The sequence below is a fragment of the Corvus hawaiiensis genome, chromosome 9, assembly GCF_020740725.1.
Source record: "Corvus hawaiiensis isolate bCorHaw1 chromosome 9, bCorHaw1.pri.cur, whole genome shotgun sequence".
NCBI classification, from domain to species: domain Eukaryota; kingdom Metazoa; phylum Chordata; class Aves; order Passeriformes; family Corvidae; genus Corvus; species Corvus hawaiiensis.
Genome location: NC_063221.1, coordinates 10569598 through 10592374, shown reverse-complemented (window position 1 = coordinate 10592374; position 22777 = coordinate 10569598). Strand labels below are relative to the sequence as shown.

The 22777-nt window shown below is 40.7% G+C and overlaps 2 protein-coding genes across 6 annotated transcripts in view; one reads left to right on the top strand and one right to left on the bottom strand.

Annotated features, from left to right (window-relative positions):
• Positions 1-19534, top strand: part of DENND1B (DENN domain containing 1B) — a 161739-nt gene extending 142205 nt beyond the window's left edge. For all 4 annotated transcript variants that reach the window (XM_048312185.1, XM_048312184.1, XM_048312182.1 and 1 more), the window contains 3 exons: positions 9552-9631; positions 10647-10860; positions 12141-19534. In XM_048312185.1, coding sequence (XP_048168142.1) covers positions 9552-9631; positions 10647-10860; positions 12141-12692 — 846 coding nt within the window. In that variant the 3' untranslated portion in view covers positions 12693-19534. The remainder of the gene's footprint in view (positions 1-9551; positions 9632-10646; positions 10861-12140) is intronic.
• Positions 1-22777, bottom strand: part of CRB1 (crumbs cell polarity complex component 1) — a 143969-nt gene that overhangs the window by 15764 nt on the left and 105428 nt on the right. The window contains exon 12 of one of the 2 annotated variants that reach the window (XM_048312180.1): positions 21069-21408. The exons of the other annotated variant lie outside the window; for it this stretch is intronic. Within the exon in view, the coding sequence (XP_048168137.1) occupies positions 21403-21408 (6 nt within the window). The 3' untranslated portion in view covers positions 21069-21402. Of the gene's footprint in view, positions 1-21068; positions 21409-22777 lie in introns of those variants that run through there. 2 annotated transcript variants of the gene reach the window in all.

Sequence of the window (22777 nt, the reverse complement as noted above, 5' to 3'; positions counted from 1 at the left end):
GCCGAAGAAGCCCCACCATATAACGAGCTACCAGAGAGTGAAAGACAATACGCCCTCTTCACTGATGGTTCCTGCCGAATTGTAGGCGCTAGCCGGAAATGGAAAGCCGCTGTATGGAGCCCCACACGACAAGTTGCACAGGCTACTGAAGGAGAAGGTGGATCGAGCCAATTTGCTGAGCTCAAAGCTGTCCAATTAGCTCTGGACATAGCTGAAAGAGAGAAGTGGCCAAAGCTCTACCTCTACACTGATTCATGGATGGTAGCCAATGCTCTGTGGGGTTGGCTGGAAAGGTGGAATAAGGCAAACTGGCAGCGCAGAGGAAAACCAATCTGGGCTGCTGAAGAGTGGAAAGACATTGCCACTCGGGTAGAGAAGCTATCCGTGAAGGTCCGTCATGTAGATGCTCACATCCCCAAGAGCCGGGCTAATGAAGAACATCGTAACAACAAACAGGTAGATCAGGCTGCGAAAATAGAGGTGTCCCAGATAGACTTGGATTGGCAACATAAAGGAGAACTGTTCCTAGCTCGATGGGCCCATGATGCCTCAGGTCATCAGGGCAGAGATGCCACCTATAAGTGGGCACGAGACCGAGGGGTGGATCTAACCATGGACAGTATCTCCCAGGTTATCCATGACTGTGAGACATGCGCTGCGATCAAGCAGGCCAAGCGGGTGAAGCCTCTGTGGTATGGTGGGCGATGGTCCAAATACAAGTATGGGGAGGCCTGGCAGATTGATTACATCACACTGCCTCAAACCCGCCAAGGCAAGCGCTATGTGCTCACAATGGTAGAAGCCACCACTGGGTGGCTGGAGACCTACCCTGTGCCTCACGCTACTGCCCGGAACACCATCCTGGGCCTGGAAAAGCAAGTCCTTTGGAGGCATGGCACCCCTGAGAGAATCGAGTCTGACAATGGGACTCATTTCAAGAACAGCCTTATAAACACCTGGGCTAGAGAACATGGCATTGAGTGGGTGTACCACATCCCTTACCATGCACCAGCAGCTGGGAAGGTTGAGCGGTGTAATGGACTGCTTAAAACCACCTTGAAGGCACTGGGTGGGGGGACTTTCAAAAACTGGGAGATGCATTTAGCAAGAGCCACCTGGTTAGTTAACACTCGAGGTTCCACCAGCCGAGCAGGCCCTGCCCAATCCGAACCCCTACAAACAACAGATGGAGATAAGGTTCCAGTGGTGCACATGAGAGGTATGCTTGGAAAAACTGTTTGGGTAAAGTCTGCCTTGAGCAAAGACAAACCCATCCGTGGGGTTGTTTTTGCTCAGGGACCAGGCTGCACCTGGTGGGTGATGCAAAAGGATGGAGAGACCCGATGCTTACCTCAAGAGGACCTTGTTTTAGGGTGAACTACCCATGGCTCTGTATTTGTATCAGTATCAGCATGTATATTTGTATATAATTTGGGTAATGCATAGATTTATATGGTTAAAAAAAAGTTAAGTTTCATGTAACATGTTAGTATGGGAAAAAATTCGGGGTGGATAATGTTGGGGTTTTAGTTTAGTCTTAGGTTTTCCTGTTAAAGGAATTTTCTCCCATATGCATGTTGCTAGGGGACAAATAGCTGTACTTAAGAAAGACAAAAAGGGGAGTGGGGCGGGCCTGGCTACTCTTTTGTCTACACCTGGGTGTGGGGACAGTTCGCTCTGAGCGTCCGGAGAGAGAAGCTGCAGAGAAAGGAGCTGCTGCTTCTTTCTTTTTGGCCGTTCTTTCTTCCTGCTGGAAGCAACGCCGGGACCCCAAAAGCCGCTTTCCCTGCCCTGCTGGAGACCGAGCTGTGGCTGCCCTGCTCCGCTGCTGCTTCGAGTTTTCGCTACGCTGTAGCCCTGCTCGCCCTGCCTGCCTGGGCCTCTGTGGTTTTTTTTTCCCATCTGGATACATCTCGTCTGCCACCCGGGATTTGCCGTTCGTCCCTGCCGTTTCAGCCTGCTGTTCCTGAGAGCCCGGGATCAGCTGCCCAGGGGTTTGTGAAGCCTTTGTTCCATCCTTCCCCGGGATCCCAGGGCACCAGAGCCGCGGGTTTCCCGAGCTCGCTCCGGAGCGCCCCCTGCAGCCGCGGGGGAACCATCGCACCTGCCCTGCTCACCGGGAGCCGCCAGCGCCCCTGCCGGCTGCGAGCGGAACTGCACCCGAGGGGAAAGGGCCCGACAGCCGAGAAGGCTGGGACTGGGTTTGTGATTGCTGTTACTGCCATAGTTGTTGTTGTTTTGTTTGACTGGTTATATACATATAGATATATATAGTAAAGAACTGTTATTCCTATTTCCCACATCTTCGCCTAAAGGCTCTTGATTTCAAAATATAATAACTTGGAGGGAAAAGGGGTTATATCTGCCACTTCAAGGGGGGCCTCTGCCTTCCTTAGCAGACACCTGTCTTTTCAAAACCGAGACATTGTGCTAAGTGAAATTGTCTCTGGATTTTGTGCAAATTAAGCATTTAGATGCTTTCATAGGTCATGCATGATACTATTTTCAGGATTAGGAAATAGAAGCTCTAAAGTAGAGGTATAATTACAAGATTGCTCAAACCTGCCCCTGCTTCCCACTAAATAGTGACAGTGAGTGTTCTCAGCAGAATTGTGCTGTTTGTTCTGCACTCATAAACCAGTGTCAGCCTTGTGGCTGCCTGTCTCGGAGTTTTGCTGTAAAAATCACTTGAGAAATCTCTTCACTAATTACCATGATTCCAATTTAATTTAAGAAAAAAAATACATGGGGTAATGGTCAGGAAATTGCTCTGGAATTTTTTGTTACCCTGTGGAATGCTTGGGTTTTCAGGGGGAGGTTATCAGCATATCTGCCTCTGATTTATCTTACTGAAAGAAAAAAATTTATATACAAGCAAAAAGTTTGCAGATGCTTTTCTTGGCTGTTGTTGCTCCCTCTTGAAGTTTTTTAATAAATAGAAAGGCAGCCTTTCTGAGGGTCTTTCTTCTGCAAAAAAATGAACCATATTGGCATGTCTATCACTGTTTCCTTTTGCTGAAGCATCTCAAAGAAAAACGCTGTCTCGCAAAGTATCTTCAAAACTGAGTGCACCTTTCTGTCCTTAGTAGCTAATTGAAATAACCAGATTAATTTTTTCATCAGGAGAATTTATTGATATCTTAATGTAACAGTGGTATCTTTTACTTTCATTTGCTGTGTATCTTGTGTCTTCCATGAGTCATATTTTTGCTCCACTAAAGCAGGGAGCATCAGATAATGGTTGGAACCTGCGTCCCAACTTCTGTGTTGCTTTTGCCTTCTGGCTTGAAAGTTTGAAGAGCACCACTTTACATCTAAAACTTCATCTCTAGTACTCTATGTTCCCTAATGTCTTCTTCCTCTCTGTATTCCTGTGCCTAAGAATGAAAAAAAAAAAAAAAAAAAAAAGTTCAATTAAAGAAAAAAAGTTTGTCTGGGGGCAAAAGTAGGGAGTAGAAGAAACAGGAAGATCTTTTCCTGCAGGGATCTCAGCATCTCTGAATGTGAGAGTCCAGATTCAGCCTTTCTAATTTTAGATACCTCTGAAATGTTGAAGTTAGCAGCAGTGCTGCCTTAGGCTCTTTCTGCAGTAAATGGAGAGAGGGGCATGACCAAAGGGCAGCTCAGCGCACCTAGTCTTGACTGCATCCTGATGAAGCCTCTGTCTTGCTGCTAATTGCCTAATTTGGGCCCTAAAATAGCTGAAATTAGTAACATCCAACTCCAAGTGCCAGGCAGATTCCACAGCACCTTGCAGAGAAAGACCTTATTTGTTGAGCAGACGACTCCTACTGGTGTCAGACAGGAGGAGGGACTCCTCCTTGGTAATTCTTCTGTTTGGAATGCCCAGGCAGAGTAGAAATGTGCTTGGAGTCAGTATTTCTATTTCTAAGGCACAGTCTTTCTTTCCTTGAAAATGTGGGTAGTGTTTTCAAGCTTCATTCAGATAGGTTCTTCCACAGTGCATTGGTCTGATGGACAGGGTCCAGCGCTGCTGAAGTCGGGAGGCACGGGATGTTTGTGTTTACGATCACATCCACATTGTACATTCTAGTGTACATATTTTTGTTAAGTTTTCCTCTGAGAAAGTCACACATGATCAGCAAACAGTGCTCTCAGCAGTGATTGTACCATGAGATAGTTCTGCTGATGGAGGGTATAATGCACATTTTACCCAAAAGATCAATTTAACCAGTCATCTCTCTTTTATCTGCTTAGGAATTGTATAGGCAGCGTGTTCCAACCAAATAAACTGGATTTACAGCTGTTCTCGTTACTAAAGTCACACATTGCGCACCTGAGTTACTTCCAGGTCTCTTGACTTTCCTGCTACCTCAAACCTGTGTTCCCTTTTCTGGTTTTGTTCATATAAACATTCACGTGGCTGTGTGCATATGGACACTGATTAGTTTTTCTTTCCTGACACACTCCCTTACCTTCCTGCTCCTGTGTCCACTGTGACCCCCTCAACCCTCCATTCTATAATTTTCCTTCCATCTAATCATTGAGTGTACATTAGGACATTAATAACCGTCAAAAAAGGGAAAATAAGTGATACATTTCTCCATCTTTGTAACTGGAAATTCTGCCGGGTGAGTCTGATTTTTAAAATCATCCACTAAAAAAATGAGCTGCTGGCTTTAGTTGTTGCAAATGGCACTGCAAATCTCCACGTCCTATTTTAAAAGACTAACACTTCTGCTTGTTGCCAATAAAGTGGAGCCAGGCTGCCTTTGGATGGTGCACTCCTTGCAGCTAGAATGGTGTGTGGCATGGTGCCACAGTGCATCATCAGCTGAAAACGGGAGGCTTTCCTAAGAATAGCCTCAGTGCCATTGAGAAAAGCGGGGTCTGGCTGTTGGGAGGTGATGCCTCCCTCTGGGCAATGTGGGACCTCAGGCTGATTTGGGGGGGCTCAAGCTTCCTGAGGAAAAAAGGGTCTGCGATTCCTCAGGGAAAATGGAAGGTTGCTTGTTGTTTTGGAGCAAAACATAACTATTTTTGAAAAAATATTTGCAGAAGCATGATTAATTGTTAGAAAGGAAAAGCAGCATTGCAAAATTCTCAAATGATACCTGAATGATGTTCAGGAGGCTAGCATGCATAAATGGCAGGGAGCTGAGAGCTTGTTCATTTTTCACCACAGTAATTCAGAACAAAAGTAATTACCATGTGCTATCCATGACTAAGTATCTCAACAAATTTATCATCCTTACTTATAATAAATCCTGCCTCAGCACAGGTATGAGGGTTTCCTATAACTTTACAATAGTCAGTGGAGATCTCTGTGGCGTTAAAGTGTACTTGACATTTCAAAGCACTGTGCCCATACACGTATTTCTGGTAGTATCTGTTTAATTTATATCCAGGACAGTGTTCTGGTATCAGAGCATTATTGTTTAGAATCTGTACTTCTTTTCTATCTCTCCTTTCCTTCTTCTTCCATCAGTCTCAGCTCTCGGGGAGCGTAATGAGGAGTACCTTCTTGTGAGTCATGGCTTTAGGTCACAGCGTTTAACCGGAAAGGAAGGCGACAGGTTGTGCTTTACTGGAAGGTCTGATTGAGAGATCTTTTGCTTCCCTACTGGATGGAACCATAATTGTGTCTGGGATTTGGTTGGAGAGGAGGATGGGTAAAATAAAATACTGAATCATAAATAATAGTGGGCTTGTATTTATTTTGCTTTCTCATACTGAATGAGTAATCTCTACATTTTTAAGAAAAAGAGAACAGTACTTCATAGATTTAAACCATAGTATATATTTTTGGTTTTTTGAAACTTTATATGTGTTGATGTATTGAGTAGCCAGTAAATGTGAAATTATATTTGTGCTGCCATTTATCAAAAGATTATTTGTTTTGCACTTTGAGTGTAATTAATAGCAGCAGCCTTGTTAAACTTCCTGCCTTAGTATCAATCAATAAGCACTCATTACCAAAAGCTGGACTTCTGAAAGGTCTGGCATTATATAAAAAGCTGACATTTCAAAGATTGACTTTCCTGCCCAATCAAGAATATAACCATCTTACATTTAAATCCTTTAGCATTCATGTATTTGGCATTTTTATTCCAAAGTAGTACATTTTGTAAGGCTAGCAGCAAGCAGAAGAGGACAATTTAAGGACTGGCTCTCTCTTTATGTGGTTCTACCCATATTTATGTCAGCTCCTTTTTCTTATTTCAGTGATCAGCATTGGTTCAGGTCTGTATAGGTTGCAAACTACTTGCAGAAGGAGATTTTGTAGCAGGGCAGCAACCAGAGAGGATAGATATGTATATGAGTACAAAAAGGATGTATAGCCTCACACCAACTTGTGGAGAGCCTGAGCTTGTGTTTTAAGTGTGCTCAGCTCTTATATTCTGAGCAAGGTGAGAGATGAGTTATTGTGGTGCCATGTGCAGGAAGATGAGAGAAGTTTGAAACAGCGAAAGTTGAATCCCTGTTCTTGTTTTGATATAAATACATTAAGCAATAGATTTATTATCTAAGCAGAACTGTTTGGAAGAAGCAAAGCAACCAGGTACTTTCAAGAAGTTTGTTCCTTTATTTTATTGGAAAAAACATGACAGCAGTCTATTAAGACTTTATAAAGTTCTGGTGCAGCAAGAAAGGACTGCTGCCTTATCATTTCTTGTGGTAATAAATTTAAATGGTCTGGTTGTTATTAGAATGTTAATCAGGAAGGAAGCAGAAGTCTGTCCTTTTTTCATAAAGGGGTATAAAAAAGGTTACACACTTCAAAATGCAGAAAAGACAGAAATTAAAAGCTTAAATAACTGCAAACAGCAGGGTACGTCAGTAATGGAAGGCCTTCTTAAATGACTCTGACAGCTTTTGCAGGTGCACATACTCTGTCACTTTGCCTAGTGGAGCATTGAAAAAGTTTTATGGCTCTCCTTTTGGAATTTATTACAGGTTTCTTTCTTTCTTTTTCTTTCTTTGCAAAGTAGTCTGGACATACCCCTCCCTTGCAGTCAGTTTTATTACAACTCTTAAAGGAAAGTCACCTATTCAAAAACATGTGTTGCTTGTTGTCTCCATGGTTAGCTCAGAGAGCTGTAAATGCTGGAGAAGGTTGTTATTTACAGCCAGATATTTTCCTTTCCTTGCCTTCCCCCCATATCTTCGCCTTTGTATGTAAACCCCATTTTATTTGGTTTAGCTGTTGAAATTCTCCCTGTATAATTTTATAATATACCCCATAGCATTTAAATTGGTAACAAAAATATTTTTTCAAAGAGTTTGACCATGAGGAGATAGGAGTTCTTGTTTTGGGGAGAGGTTTTAGGTTCACCAACTTCTCTGTTATGTACCTTTATATGATTATTCTTGCTTTCACTAACACACTTGCATATTACTGTTCATAGATGTTCTGAAGGGCCACAGGCCAATGCCTGTGGTGTTTACTGATTCTAATTAATTTTATTCAGCTCCTGTTTCTCAAACACACAACTTTTTTTCCTTTTTTCCCCTTTTTTTTCTTGAAGCTTGGTATCTGTGCTCTTTGAAATATTATTTATTATTTCAACAAATCAGCAGGTGTTATCTTGTAGGATTTTATTCCATTGACAGAGTTAATTCCTCTATAGATGAACGAGTGTCAGTTTCCATTTTGTTTTCTGCAGTTTCTCAACATTCTTAAAGAACCTTCTTCCCTGCAAAATCTCATATTTATGTTAGTAGAAGTAAATGTGATGGCAGCATCTAATTTTGATGCAAATTCGAAGAAAATGAGAGAGGCAGGCAGGGTTTTGCCCTCCTGGAGCCAATTCCAGGTTAGAGCTTGAATTACAATGAATGCCACACCAGAATTTTCTTGGGGAAGTGGTTAATTTCCAGTGTTACAGAAAAAAAGTATTTTCATTTTCCCATTGAAGATAAATACTTAAAGCTGCAACTTTTAAACCAAAACCAGTGTCTGTGGTTGTGACAGGGATCAGTAAGATAACCAATCACCAGCGTCAGTTAACAGAGTGGCTCGCCTCCCTTTAGTTACAAGCAGGAGAATGATTGATAGATTGCAACAGTGATGGGAATGACACAAAGAACTCACAAAAATGTTTCTCTGTATTCCATCCTATACTTTTTGCTCAATATGAATCTTAGTTAGGGTTCTTTGATGGGTTTTAGTACTCTAATAATTCTCTCATTTTCTGTCAACTACTACTTGGTTTAACACATTAAGAACCATATGTTTCCTCTTTGAGGGCAAAGAACTGTGGAAAGTGTTATCAAAACTTGCTGCTTTAATTAAATTCTCTCTTGTTGAACAAGAAAAAATGTCTCAGTCTATAAAGAGTGAATACTGAGGCATTCCTGAAAATAACGGAGGGGGGGTAGAGAGTTGCAGAGAGCGTCCTTGTATTTGTAGAACCACTGACAACCTCTGTAATAGGTCACATACTGAAATCCTCACAGTACAAGATGTTCAAGCTCCTTGTAGTCTGAAATTAAGGCCATATTTCTTCCCCATCAGGGGCTTGTTGCAGTTGTAGGCATTTGGTGAATTGCATGATGAGATGTGGGCAGTAGCACTTCTTACTTGTGTATGACTTTCCTCAAAGTTAGCTAACACTGTTTTCCCTCTGTACAAATTCCATCCATATGTCTTTAAATTATGGGTGGTTATCCAGGGTTCACAATCTCTTGAGTGCATTGATTGCCAGCATAGTTAAACTTTGCAGGTTTTTGATACAAAACAAGTGTAAGAGATGTATAGTCCTGAAGACAGTCATTTGTGAAGTGCAAGTAACTAAAATTCCTGATTTAAATGTTGTGGCCAAGATAGCGACTTTTTCCCAATTATTGTGGAATTCTTTAGCTTATTTTTGTTTGCTAAATAATAATGTGATGTAATAGGTTAGTGAGTATTCTGTACAGAAGCGTGTGAATTTACAGCACACTAGCTCCTCCATGCAAAGTCCTCATGGGGTGCTCTGAGTGTGCACTAGGTTGGAGTTAACTGTAATCCACAGTAAATTATCCTGCACAAAGGCATTCTTAGTGAAAAGTTTCTGATCTGGATATTATCCCCTCTGCAGTCCTGTACTGCACCATAACATAACCATAGCAGTGTAAAGAGACTCCTGATTTCCTTTGTATTTGCTACTTCAAAAATCCATTTTTCTTCATGCTCAATAGACCACATGAACCAAAGCTTGGCAAATATTTCTGCCAGAAAGTACTAAACCACAGTGCTTTTTGTGATGTGCTTTCAAGGGTAGCTGGTAGACTTGAGTGATGCTTTTCCTCCAATATCCAGTCTTCTGCTAATCAATGCTTTGCATAAATATTGCACTCCAGGCTTTGCATAAATAATGAGGCCCTCCATAGGCCATGAAGAGAAATGGTTCTCTTTAATTGGTGATGCTTAAGGACTTGTTACAACCTTTACAAGACTTGATCAATATGTGGTTTTCCTCATCAAGTGCATAAGAAGCCTTAATGAATAAAGTGGCAGCTGGTCTCCAACTAAGTAAGCTGGTCTCCAACTCTAACTGAACTAGAAAAAATAAACAAAATTATGATGTTAATTGTCCTTCCTCCAGACTCGTTTCAACCAGCGCTTCAGTAACCAGGATTTTGCCTTGGATGAAGATGATGATGATGAAATTGAGAGAACAAGCAAGTAAGAAGCCTGTTTGGATGTGCTATATATGTATAGGAGAGAAGGTAACAAGTGTTATTCAGCAAAGTGGAGTTCGAGTGACACATTTTTGTCCTGACCAGGCTGCTAGCTTAATTCTTGATCTCGATGATGTCAAGTAGTTTAGGATTTAAATCTGCTTTAAAATGAGGGAGAGGCTATTATATCTTTTCATTATTTATAGTGTCCAGAAGAGCTTGACATAATCCTCAGTCTTCACAGCTTCCAGATAAAAAGACTACATACACAAAGAAACAGCAAAATATTCATCAACATGGTGGGCAGTGACCTCAGCTAATCTATTCTTTAGGGCTTGTGTTGTGGCCATGACAATGGGACATTTTTTGAAGGGTCTGAAAGATAAGTAATGCCTTGGAGGTTTTATATCGAGGTCTTCCTGTATGAGAACTAAAGGGAAACTGTTGAGGCTTAAGCTGCATTGAGGCATTTTCTGAATTCAGGAGTCAGTTTTTGATAATGAACATCTGGATGTGAACCAGAAAGGACATTGAAAGCAAAATCAAGCAGCTTAAGCTGTGGTATAGCAGGGAAGAGGGAGCTAGTGAAGTGTTAAAAGGATATAATGAAAACAGTGAGCCATGGAAAACAGCCCTTATAGCAGTATTGATAGACAGAGGTAGGAAAAGACTGTGGTAGAATGGGGGTCTGAGATAAGGGTATTGCAATAAGAGAGGAAATAAGAGCAAAAGCACCAGTTCTCCTTGCAGATAGACAGTAGTCCAGTAAGTCTGCCCATGTGGTGGAGCAAGAGTTGCCACTAGAGCAATTGTTTGGCTAGGCCAGGAGGCAGCTAATGGTAACTGCATCTCCACTGACACCATATATCTGTGTTCAGGAAAATTCTTGAGTAGAAAGATATTCCAGGTTTATGTTCCCATTCCAAGGTCTTGAAATGCATTCTCCTATGTCCTTTTAGAAGTGGTTATAATAAAATGGCTTTTGTGTTCCTATCTGATGGAAAAGTTTTTGTTTTCAGGTTATCATCAGAAGACAGTGAAGAAACTTCTGCTTACTTTTATGATAGTGATGGTTCTGGTGAAACTGGAATAACTCAGCATCAAGGAGAAATGGACTTGCTTGGAGAGATTCTGGACACGCTGAGCACACACAGTTCAGATCAAGGAAAACTCTCAGGAGCAAAGAGCCTGGATTTCTTTAGATCAATGGATGACATTGATTACAAGACTGCGGTTAGTCTTCTGCTTTCATTTGAAAGACAACCCAAGTCCATTTACAGTGGACTCCTGCTTGTGGAATGAACAACATGCAACTCAGACACTGCAGCACAGTCCTTAGAATTGCCAATGTGTCTTCCTAGGGCTACATGACAGTACACTCATGCTGGCCACTGCGTGGTGGTTTTTCACCAGCCGAGAAATTGTCCAGGTTACTAAGTCATCTTGGAACGGTATTTTTCCCTTAAAGCAGTAATGACATAGAGAGCTATGAGTAGTATAATAATTTACTTAATCAAATAGTTTAATATTATATTTCTATAATAGAAATCATATTTTTTTTATATATATTTCTTTTTTTTTTTTTTTTTTTGCTGTTAAATCTGTTAGGCCTTGAGCTGATTTAGGATTTTTAAATGCAGTTTAGAAGGCATTTTCATTTTCACCTTGTAGCCTCAGACACTATAGTCATAGTGATATGGTGATGTTTCCTTCTTGATTTAAGTCATGGGATCCAGGTGGTAATTGCACCTGAAACACTGCTGTACTCCAGAGTTTTCTAAGAGGGCTCCTTGTTCCTATTTTAGGTAGACTTGCACTGCTCCTTTAGTGTAAACACACTGCTTGCCTGCAATTTTAAAACCCTCACCAAGTCACTGCTGTGGTATTAACCAAAAAAGCATTAGTGTTTTTAAAAGCATTTAATTCCAGCACATATCAGCTGTCCAACACTTACTTTTGCTGAAAGGGATCCTATAGTAGAAGATTTGTTACTGCAGCAGCGAATACTGATGCAAATATTTATAAAGCTTGTAAAATTTTATATTATGAGTGTCACACAGGGGTTAGATTAATAAAATGCCTAGTTTTGTTTGACCAAAGAACTTTAATATTGAAAGTTGGTATAATTAATTACTGAAGCAAAGAGGAAATGCCATCTGGTTTTAGTTTTAGTCCCCTTCCCTCTCATATTGTGGATACAAACGAGAAAAGTGTGTCTTTGTTCACTGTCAAAACTGCTTTTGCCAAGACTGAATGGACAGAGGAGACAGAAATTCTTCCTCTGTACCAGGCAGTCCTTAGGCTAAGAGACAGTGTTCTGTGTGGAAATGTAAAAACACTTGGCCTTGCATTGTGTCTGGGATAGTTGTTTTGTAACACTGAGCCCCAAAGGGGATCCATGATTTAGGAACATACAAAATCCCTTCCAGTACTTGTGTTTCAAATATGCCAGTGTAGAGATGTTTCTTGTGACATTAACTATAAACTATAAACACATGTTTTTTTTCTTTCAGAACAAGTCAAATGCACCTAGTGAGAGCAACCTTACCCTGCTCTGCAGCTGTGCTAATGACCAGGCAGAGTGGAACCTCGGCCAGGATGACAGCGTCCTCCATGGGAAGCAGCTCCCCCCGTCGCCAAGGAAGCAAGTTGCTTCTGATGGCCAGAGAGAATCTCTCTCAAGGCTGGAAGAAGAAAAGAGTGGCAAAACCTTTACTACTGACAAGATGGACACCACTAGTATGACATCCCTATCTCCAGTACGACCAAGTGCCCAGTTTACTTCCCTAGAAAGTTTCAAAGCAGGCTTTTCTTCCTGTCAGTATGCAAAGCCTAGTGAAACACTAAGCAATACCTCAGAAGATCAGCTCCCAGGAGGTCTTGCTCAACAGCCATCAATTCTGGTCCCTTGGGAGAAAGGTGGTAAGGAAGGAGATGAAACTCCAGAAGAAGGTGGACTTCTTCAAGAAGTGGTGTCATTATGTAAACTGAATTCTGCTTTTCACTATGGTTTAAATATTTCAAAGGATAGCTTATCCAGCAGTAGCAGTGGAAATAAAACGTAAGAAAAGTATGAGAAGAGAAACTTGACTCCCATCAGAAGTTAAAGGGAGACTACTCAGGACTCCGTGTAACTCCATATAACATGATAACCAAAAAATGAAAAGGAATCAGAGGTCTTCAGTCATAGAAATAATTCTCTTCAGTTGAGTATGCATTTTCTGCCATTGGACGTCCGCTTCTACGTTTACTCAGTTCATTTGTTGGCTGTAGTTAGGTCCACAAAATGGAGCTAAATATATGAATGCACTCTTAAATCAGGTACTAGTTAGTCTCTGTGTTAAAAATACAGCAAGTGTATGGTGCTTCCTAGCATTTGCTTCCTCTAAGCAGCAGGAAGGGTGTCGCCTAAAGGTAGCCAGGTTTTGAAGGTACTATGTTAATCCCATTAAGCGTGAAATGAACCAAGCAATCTGATTTGTCTGAAATGTACTAATGTTAATATTTGTAATGAATAATAATTGCCTTAATCTCTTGGGAAGAGGTTTAACTATCTTAGAAGATGAATGCAAATCTACAAAACAGCAATAATGATTTTCCATGGCAGGAATTTGCTTCAGCAAAGGTGGGGGGGGGAGGAGACTTTTTTTACATTAAGGAATTTCTTGTGAATATAACTTGGAACTTACTCCAAACTAAAACTGTGGCTCTGTCTTCCAGACTTCAAAAAGGTAGCACGTGGTTTTCTCTCTTCTATAAAGTACATGAAGTGCTGAATTATAATGTGACATTTATTGACTTCTGTTTACAACTAAGACACTTTAAAGACACATTATCCAGTTTCCCTAGGTAGACTAATTCATCTAAAAATTCTCAGAAATGAAAGTGTAAGTGGAATTGATAGATTTCTATTATTTTTTATTTTCTGCAGTTTAATAGTTGGAAAACTAATTTGTGCCTAATTTGTAACACTAGAAAGCTAAAATTATAGACTCAGTTTGAGACTGCATATATCCAACTCTCATTTTAGCCAAGTTAACAACCAAAACCTTCTTTCTAAATGCAGTGAAGGAGAATAAATGGTCCTGATGTATATTGTATTTCGAACAAGCATTTGTCCTCCTTCTGGCAGTGTTCCTGACAAATATTTGGATATTTAAAGTCTGAAAATTTTTAATGCTCTATGGAGCAGCTCTTTCATTTTTAAAATTTTCTTCCTCTTTTTTTTTTCCACCTCATCATGCATACCTTGTCTCTACAAACAGCTTAGGACAGAAAAGACAATCAGTTTCAGCAGATTGGGATCGTCAGCTTTGAGGGATATTTGTGGTGCAGTTAGTAGAAATAGCACATGGGTATAAAATGAACCCTGCCTGAGAAGAATGTTCTGCTGCTCTTCTAAGTCATGAAGCTTTTTTTCTTTCTTTCCCTCTTTGGCTTTAATGATTTCTCTTAATCTCAGCCTAGGCCTGAGTGAGCGCATTGCTGGGGTCAGTACTTGGATCAGATTGTGCTTTAGTACCTTAATGGTAGTTTGCAGCAGAGTTTCATATCGGTTGCCTCACTGAGATTTATTAACTCATTTTCCTTCTGGCTGACACAAATGGAAAGGGTTTTTTTTGGCTGCTTTCTTAAAAGGCAGCTGACCTAAGGGAATTGCTCCATATTATGGCAGAGGCACTGTTTGAAACCTCAGCAGAGAGACTCAGTATAGTCAGACCTGGGGTTTGTTAGCACAAAGTTTCAGCTTGTTCCAGAATGAGAAGGGCCAGTACTTGCCACTGAGGATGAGCCTCCAGAATTAATTTTTTTAATCAGAGTAACAGAGCTAAAAGGTTGTAAAAGTGCAAATTTTGCAGAAATATCTGTGTCTGATCGAGCATGAGCATTCTGGAGGGCATTGCTGGAGAATCTCTGTCCCAGAGCTAGCAGTTGTACATCCAGAGGTCTGTACACCAAACTATTTGTTTATCCTTTGGTTTCCTCTTGTGCATCAACATGATATGTTGTGGACTTTTTTAATAACAAAAAATGTTATTTGGCAAAATATTTTGCACTATTAAAAGTTGAAAGTATCATAAAAGTAATAAAGATCTTCACTCTCAGCTTTCCAGGTGGTCAGACCAGGTGGCTCATGTGCTGTTCAGATGACAAAGCTCCAGAGCAACCTCGTGGTTCCTTGTTTAGAGCTGGCATTAATGACTTGATAGAAGCCATTCTTCTCCCTTGCTGATACTAAACATTGCCCAAGCATAGTGCTGCAATTGTGTCTAAGAGAAGACAGGCAATACCCAGGTTTTTGTTCTTGTAGCACTTCTCACTCCTTCTCATTCATCTCCTTGCGTTTTGTGATGAGAATTTCAAGATTCACGTTTTCTTTTCCTCTGCATCTCACATGATGTTTCTGTCCGTGGTTCAGTCTAAGTGGCTTTGTTTTCTTCATTTATTAAAGATAGTAAACAGTATTGATGTCTTAAGGAGTAAAATAGAAAAAAAATGGAAATTACGGCCATCATTACTTTCAAAACAATCAAACACCTAAGTTCAGGAATGCTGCCAGAAAATGGTTTTCAAAAATGAGTCTCTAGTACAGGCTTAAAATCTTACTGGCTTTACATGAGGGTTAGACACTGAACAAATAATCACAGAGGTTGTCCCATTCTCAGCTTTGTGGAATAAATATGGAAGCCATGTGAGACTGCCAGTATTCTTATAGTTTTTATAAGGATCATAAAATTGAAAGTTTGATAGTGGAATCTTTCAAAATTGAGGCATTGTAGTAATAATTCCCGCCTTCATGGAGTGAAAATGCAGGCTGAAAAGAAGTAAACAGATTAAATAAAAGATGGTAACATTCAACTTAGAATTATTTTAATTTCAGTCAAAATGTTTCTGTGCTTATGCTGCATTGTTTCCTTACTATTTACAAAGCCCATAGTTTGTTTACACTCATTAAATAGTAAGTCTTTTTTGGTTTTGAACCTTGTATGGGTTCAGAAATAGCTTAGTCTTATATATATTTTGATTTTAACTGTAGGTACATTTTTTACTCTGTAATATACAGAATCCTTTTCCACTTACTATCAGTGATCTTTTAAAAAGGCTAATATTTGTGCCTTATTTAAATAGAATTGCCAGTTACCAAATAGATAAGAGTCCAAACTGATATTACTGGTTCAACACCCTTGTTCTCTGTCCTTGTGATAATATAAAACTGTTCATTGGCTGCATATGCAGTATTTTTATTACCACATTGGGTTCTATATTAAGATAAATTTTCCAGGTCCAGTACTTTGCAAGTTTTATACTTGTATGCTTCTTACTTGTGGAAATCCTTCTAGTGTCTTTGAAAATCATCAACACTCATCACCAGCTACTGGTGAGGACTGAATTCTGCTCAGTCAGAGCTCCTGTAGTCTTCTTCAGAGGCATCTCTTTTCTTCAGGATCTCAAAAATCTTCCCATCTCTCCTGTTTAAGGGAGATACCAGCTTATTTGATTAAGCTTTGTGGTCTGTTACTTACACATAGGAACAAATTTCCAATGTAGAAAGTCAAATTAGGACTTGAAATTAATGTTTTTGAGGTTATTTTGCATAGATGTCTGCCTGAAATGAGCCGTATCACTCATCTGGTTTGGGAGGAAAAAGTAAGGGCAGTGGAAGGAGAAAGGGATTCCTGGCTTGTTCCAGTGCAGTGTGGTGAAGCCTGGAAGCCCACAGGAGGGATAGTAACTTTGAAGAAATCCAGATTTCAGTTCTAGCTCAGTTACAGTGGTTCCAGCTCAGTCATGTAGGCAAAAGTCATATTGCCTGTGGAGTTAACCCCCTGTGGGATTTGCAGAATGGATAATACGTTGTCCCAGTCCAAGCCTTCCCAGTCATGTGTACAGAGATGTAACATGGAAAACTGCAGATATCCAGGGAAGGACTGTGGATGCAGAGGTGATCCCTACCCACCCTCTATGCATGCAGAGGGCAGTCTGTGTAGAATAGGCAGTGGTTTGCTCTTCCATCTCACATATTTGGGCATCATGTAGTTCTGAAAAATAGACTTGTTCTGAAGAAAAAATGTAGTTGTAGAAGTTGTCATAGAACTTGTTGACTGAACCCTTCCTTGTCATTTAGCATTTCAGTGGTGCTGCTGCTGTTGGGGTGGGATCATCAGAAACTCTCGACACTGGCTGAAGTCCCCTCTCAGGCATTGTAACACAGACTTCAGGCAGAATTTTAGACAAATGCTGGATGCTTCTGAAAATCCCACCCAATCTATTAGAAGAGTGTTTTAGACCTTAAAATTCTGTTTTAGGTGTCTTTTCAGGTTTTAGGATGAGCTAGTTTACAACCTTGTGTTCTTGTAACCAATGTAAAGTCTAGGCAAAAGAACAGTTAAACCAGGTTTTAAAACAGCTTCTCTTCATCCACCTACAGTCAATCACATTCAGTCCTACAGAACAACCTTTGGTTGGTGCAGCTGTCTAATAGAATTGCTAGGAGCATCTAAAATACTTTCTCTATGCATGTAAGTAATCAAAGAAACATTTCATGCAATAATCAAGTGCCAGCATAAGGCCCTTTTGCAGATGCCCCCTGTGTAATCCTGACTGTACCCTGTCCTGCAGGAAGAACCCCTAACCATGGACCTCCCTGACTCCACAGGGCGAGTTCAAGAGGAGCTTTATTTCCAAGGAGTTAGCATCCTCTCCCTTGGCACCAGCCTCTAGTCCAGGTGCTGTGAGACTCCAGCCAGTGTGTTCCCAACAGCCTGAAATTTCAGGCTAAACAAATGTGGCAAATAAAATTAAGCCTGAGGCAAGCAGCTTCCTTATTGCAAAGCTCAGGATGGTGAAGGCTGTCTGTTCCTGTGGTGTTGCAGTAAATCTGTGAAGAATGAATGTAGAAATAATTGCACCAGCAAAACCAGTATGAGTGGTGATGTGACTTGTCTTCGGTAACTTTGCTGCTATTAGGCGTGTCTGTCTCTGCCAGGTGCTGTTTACTTGTTAGCAGAATCTGAGCTGACCAGAACATGTCCTCATCTTCACTCCAGGAGCATGGACCACAGCTGGCCTAGAATTCATGTTCCTCTGGGTGTTGAAAATAAAGGAATGGAAAGGGATGATACGGTTTGTTTGTGCAAAACCTTCCTTGATTTGTTTTGCAATATCTGTTCCGCAGTTTCAGTCAGTGGCCAGTGAAAGTACTTGACAGGTCTTTTTGAAAGCTGCTTCACTTATTCTTGTAGAGTTTCCTGGTGAGTCCACAGCCACCTCAGTCTAGAGGGCCATCCACAACCCACGTAGGTGGCAGGACTGTTGCCATCCTCTGCTGGGTTGGAGTATGAAGCGGGTAACACAGTTGGAAGTTACTCCAAGGTTTACTGTAGTAAAGGGTACTCAGATTGTACTATTACACAGGTCGATACTAACAACACTTGTATTTAGAATCCAATAACAGTATTAGCATTTGGAAAATAAGTTGTGTTCGAATACGTTAACATTTATTACAATTCTGTGTGAATTAACATTCTTTCTGTTAAAAATAAGGGAGCAACTTGGTTGGGAGGGGGAAATGTGTTGACTTTCAAATCTTCAGTGAATTTTGTGCAATATTTCTCCTTGTTTCAAATTAATTTAGTAGTGCACATCTGCTTTCATGCAGATCCATGAAATTGTATTTTTTAGAAATGTGTAAAATTACATGTAGCTTTGAAATATGGTTGTATGATAAAAACATGAAGAAATATATTCTAATGAGGCAAATGTATATTTCCAGTGACTGGGAGTGATTATGGATGTCACATTCTGTAGAAATAATGAGGCCTAAGCCAATGTTCACATACCAGTAGTTCCAGTTAACTCTTAAAAGTAAAACCTGGTTAAATTGAAGTAAGGTTAACTATTAGCATTTATGATGTTTAGTTTATACTTTGATCACTTGTTTATCATGGATAAAAAGTTGAGGTGTTAAGCATTGCTTTTCAGGACCAGGAGTGAGGTGAGAGTTCACAGCGATGACCACAAGAATTTAGTTTGTGACATCCCTAATTATCATAAGTCATTACTTAAAATATCTACTAATGTTGCCAGTGTCCTTTTAAGTTTTTGTAAATTAATTTCTTTGTATATTGATGTACATTTTCTTTTAACCTTTGGTTTTTCTTTGAGACCTTCTTTAAATTAATTTACTTGAATGAGGCAATAAAGCACTGTGGAAGAGCTAATCTTGGTGCAGCTTGCACACAAGCACATCATGTCTGTTACTTCATGATTTTTGAGGAGGAAGGGCAATTTAAAATGCTTAGTTGTTTGGCAGACTGACAATTTGTGTTTGTTATTTTTAAATCTGTGTCAGATATGATGAGAAATGCCTCATGGAACATGGACATGGAACAAAGCAACATCATGTATCTTGATGCTTCTAATTTTTTTTTTTTTTCAGAGCATTTTTTTGGTGACTGTTGAAAACCATTCCCAAAAATGGCCCTTATTGTGAGCCTTTAATACTTAAAGGAGAGGCATAAAGTACAGGACACATTGAGATGTTATTGAAATTTTTAATTTAGAGATTAAAAAAACCCACACACCAAACAACCAGCACTGTCCTTACAGTTTTAAAAATTTTGTTAGTTACTGACCTTTTAACAAAACTAGAGCCAAATTTACTCCATGCTTTTGCACCTTCTGGACTACTGTTCAAAGCCACCTCGAGAACTGTAATTCAGACCTTAGACTACTGTTAGTAGTGCACTGTCTAGATGTATTAAATGAGCTGTGATGTGTGGTGTGGTTTGTTTTTTCTTTTTCCTTCCAAAGTTTGTGGCGTCAGTAGAAGTTTTCAGTGAATTCCACATTACCATAAAGTGCCCAACACTGTACTATAAAATAAAATTTAACAATACCAAAATTCCTTGGGCTGTGCAGGTTCTTGTTTGATGGGTTGATCTGAGCAGCATTTTTATGCATATACTGTATTATTTTGGAAGTTTTTCTCCACTGAATGATCATTTCACTTTCTCAAATACAGAGAAAGCAAAATGTGTTTATTTGAATGCAATAATGAATTGATTAGTGCAAATGTTAAATGTTGATGTCCTTTGAAATTCCAGTGGTATTTTGCATTTTTAAAAAACCTTAGCTAATCATTCCTTTTTGTTAAACGGCTTTTCTTGGCCTCTAGATCTTCAAGTTATTGCCAAAAAAGTAGATATATTATCTTACTTCATAGGTTAAGGAATTTACATATTAAGGAGAGGCTGTGAGCAGAAGGTACAGTAATAATAACTGATGGATGCTATGGTTTGGACCTTTCACATTAGATGTTAGAAAAAGTACCAGTAATTGTGATAGCACCAAGTATTTTCGTACTGTTCAGCCAAGTACTGTCAGAGAGCTCTTGGGGATCTTGCTGGTGAGGGAGAAGGGGTGCCCAACCTCCTGTGGTAGCTGTGGTGGGATATGATGAGAGGTCAGACTGTGCTGCTGAGAGGCGCTGGGACCTCCCCTTTTTGCAAACCTGCTCCTGACACCCCCTGCTCTTCCTGCCCCGCTCCCCTCGGGCCTGGCTCTGGCCCCTCTGGCACCTGGTGGCCTTGTTGGGCCGTGTGACCACAGCTGGTGACCTCCTTCACGCCCCATCCTTGCTGCTGCTGCTGGGGAGAGGCTGCTGCAGAAAGCCCCTCTTGGCTTTGGTGGCGATCAGGAGTAAAATGAAGGTGGGTTTCATTTGTAACTTAGGTGGGCTCAAGAACCTGTAAGAGGTTAGCTGACCCTCACTGGTCTCTGCTGCTCCATCCTTCTCACGGGGAGGGCTCCTGGCTCTCCCCAGCTCCAGCACGGAGGAGCTCCTCCGTGGGCTGTGGGTGGATCTCTGCTCCCCATGGACCTCCCTGGGCTGCAGGGGCACAGCTGCCTCACCATGGGCTGCGCCTTGGGCTGCAGGGGAATCTCTGCTCTGGCGCCTGGAGCACCTCCTGGAGCAGCTCCTGGAGCAGCTCCTGCCCCTCCCTTCTCGCTGACCTTGATGTCTGCAGAGCTGCTCCTTTCTCTTCTCTGTCTCAGCTGCTATTGCACAGGGTGCTTCCCCCCTTAGCTGTTATCCCAGAGGTGCTGCCACTGTGGCTGATCAGCTCAGCCTTGGCCAGCTGTGGGTCTGTCCTGGAGCCGGCTGGCATTGACTCCACCAGACATGGGGGAAGCTTCTCACAGAAGCTTTTTAATGTAGTTGCAGGTGTATGGCTGTAATTCAGCTAGAATTTCCCATTAAATGGCTATGCAGCGTAATCTGATCTGTGATTCACTCTTCTAAATTAAAAGCATTTTGATATCTTATGCAAACCATAGAGACTGTGGTTTCAATATTTATACAATCCACAACTGATGAGAAAACTACAAATTATCTTGATCCAGAAAAGTGAGGGTGTGATTTCAACACTTGCCATTAGACCTGTGCTAGCTTACTGCAGCCAGAAGAGTGATGCCAGCTGTGAAGAGTGGTAGCAAAGGGGTCCTCACTGCTAGATGAAGCATAGCACATCTTGCAGTCATTTCGTTGCCCACATTTATTCAGCTGTTAAAATGACAGCTGTGAAAACAAAGTTTTTGTCATAGATCCAGGTTATGAGTCAATTGAGGACATTAGAAAAGCAATCTTTGCAGAAGGAGTGGAAGGTATGAAGTCTTTCAGGTAAAGTTCACCTGCTTTCCTTAGTTTTTTTTCTGAGGGCACTGAGAGTGTGGTTGCAAGTTGCCTTCTGTGGATGTTTGAGTTAAATTCTTTCAAACCTGAGAATGAGAAAGAGGTAATAAAAGGTAGTCTAAGTTGGCAGATTTTACACAGATGGTACAGCATCGTGTCGATACAATACCAAGTGTTTGTGAAAAACTCTGAGGGGTTTGGTGTAGCAGCCACATGGTAGCACCCTGGGTACAAAAGCTGGCTCGTGTATTAGGAGTTGTGTCATTTGAGGGAAAAATGCAGCTCAAAGCACTGTTTTACTGGGCACTTACTTAGGAGGAGAAATCAGAAACTCTCCTCTTCATTAGTAACTTCTTGGTTGGTTGTGCTTCAAAAGCAGATGAGAATTGCTTTTGCAACTCACTTTTACTTTGACACAGTGCAGCTGCAGCCGATCCTGAATGATAGACAAAGCATTTCATTTTCATTCTAGGACTCACTGTGTGTTAACCTCATGTTTACAAAATGAAAAGTAACTTTATCAAATTCAGGGATTTAGATTTTTATTTGATGTGACAAGCAATAACAACAACAAAAACCTAAGCAATGCCTGGAGTGTTGTTGTGGGTTTACTGGTATTCTGATAAAGCAGAGTAGAGTCAGTCTGCAGGTTTTCACCAGTCAGAAAAAAATGCTAACAGCTTCTTGCAGTTCAAAAGCCCAGAGGCAGTCAATCCTGTTGGAAATTCTGTATGAAATATAAACAAGTACTAGTTCTAAAAGCAAAATTTGGGAACCACATTTGGAATATGCTATGGGCTGTATATTATTTCCTTTCTGTGATTGCCTGTTTCACATTCCTCCTGAAAGTCGAAGGGCTGGGCTTCTGATGGTGTACTGCTCCACTAATTTTTTATTTTTGGGTCCACTTCTTCTCTCAAATAATTGTCACTGAAACATGGGGAACAAAGTGGAAACAAACCCCAACATGCAGCTCTAAAAAAGAAAGGTTCAGTGTGGCCTGAAAAGAATCTACTAAACTTAGTTCCAAGGCTTTTCCTGTTAGGTCTGTTGGCTGTTTTTAATTGTTAAATCCTAAACTACTCAGTTTCATGGATGAGACACAGTAAAGATGTTCTCTGCCATGCAGAGCTTACACAACACTCATTTGCCTACAGAAGTTTGATTTCCAGGTGTGTATAATTCTATGGATAACCCAGCTAAATTGTGATACTCTACCTTGAAATGTGCTTTGGAAATTGTAGATACAGCAGAAAGTTCTGTCTTGCCTACAGACCTCAGCTCAGTTACCCTTGCATTGGCTCCACATTCAGTAATACACCACTTTATGGAGTCAGCAGTGTTCTGTTCACTGTTCCTTTTGAGAAAATAACCTGTTAGTATAGTACCACCTGTTTAGCAATGAGGAGGATTATGTACTTAAAATGTTCAGCTGAATAATACATACAAACATCT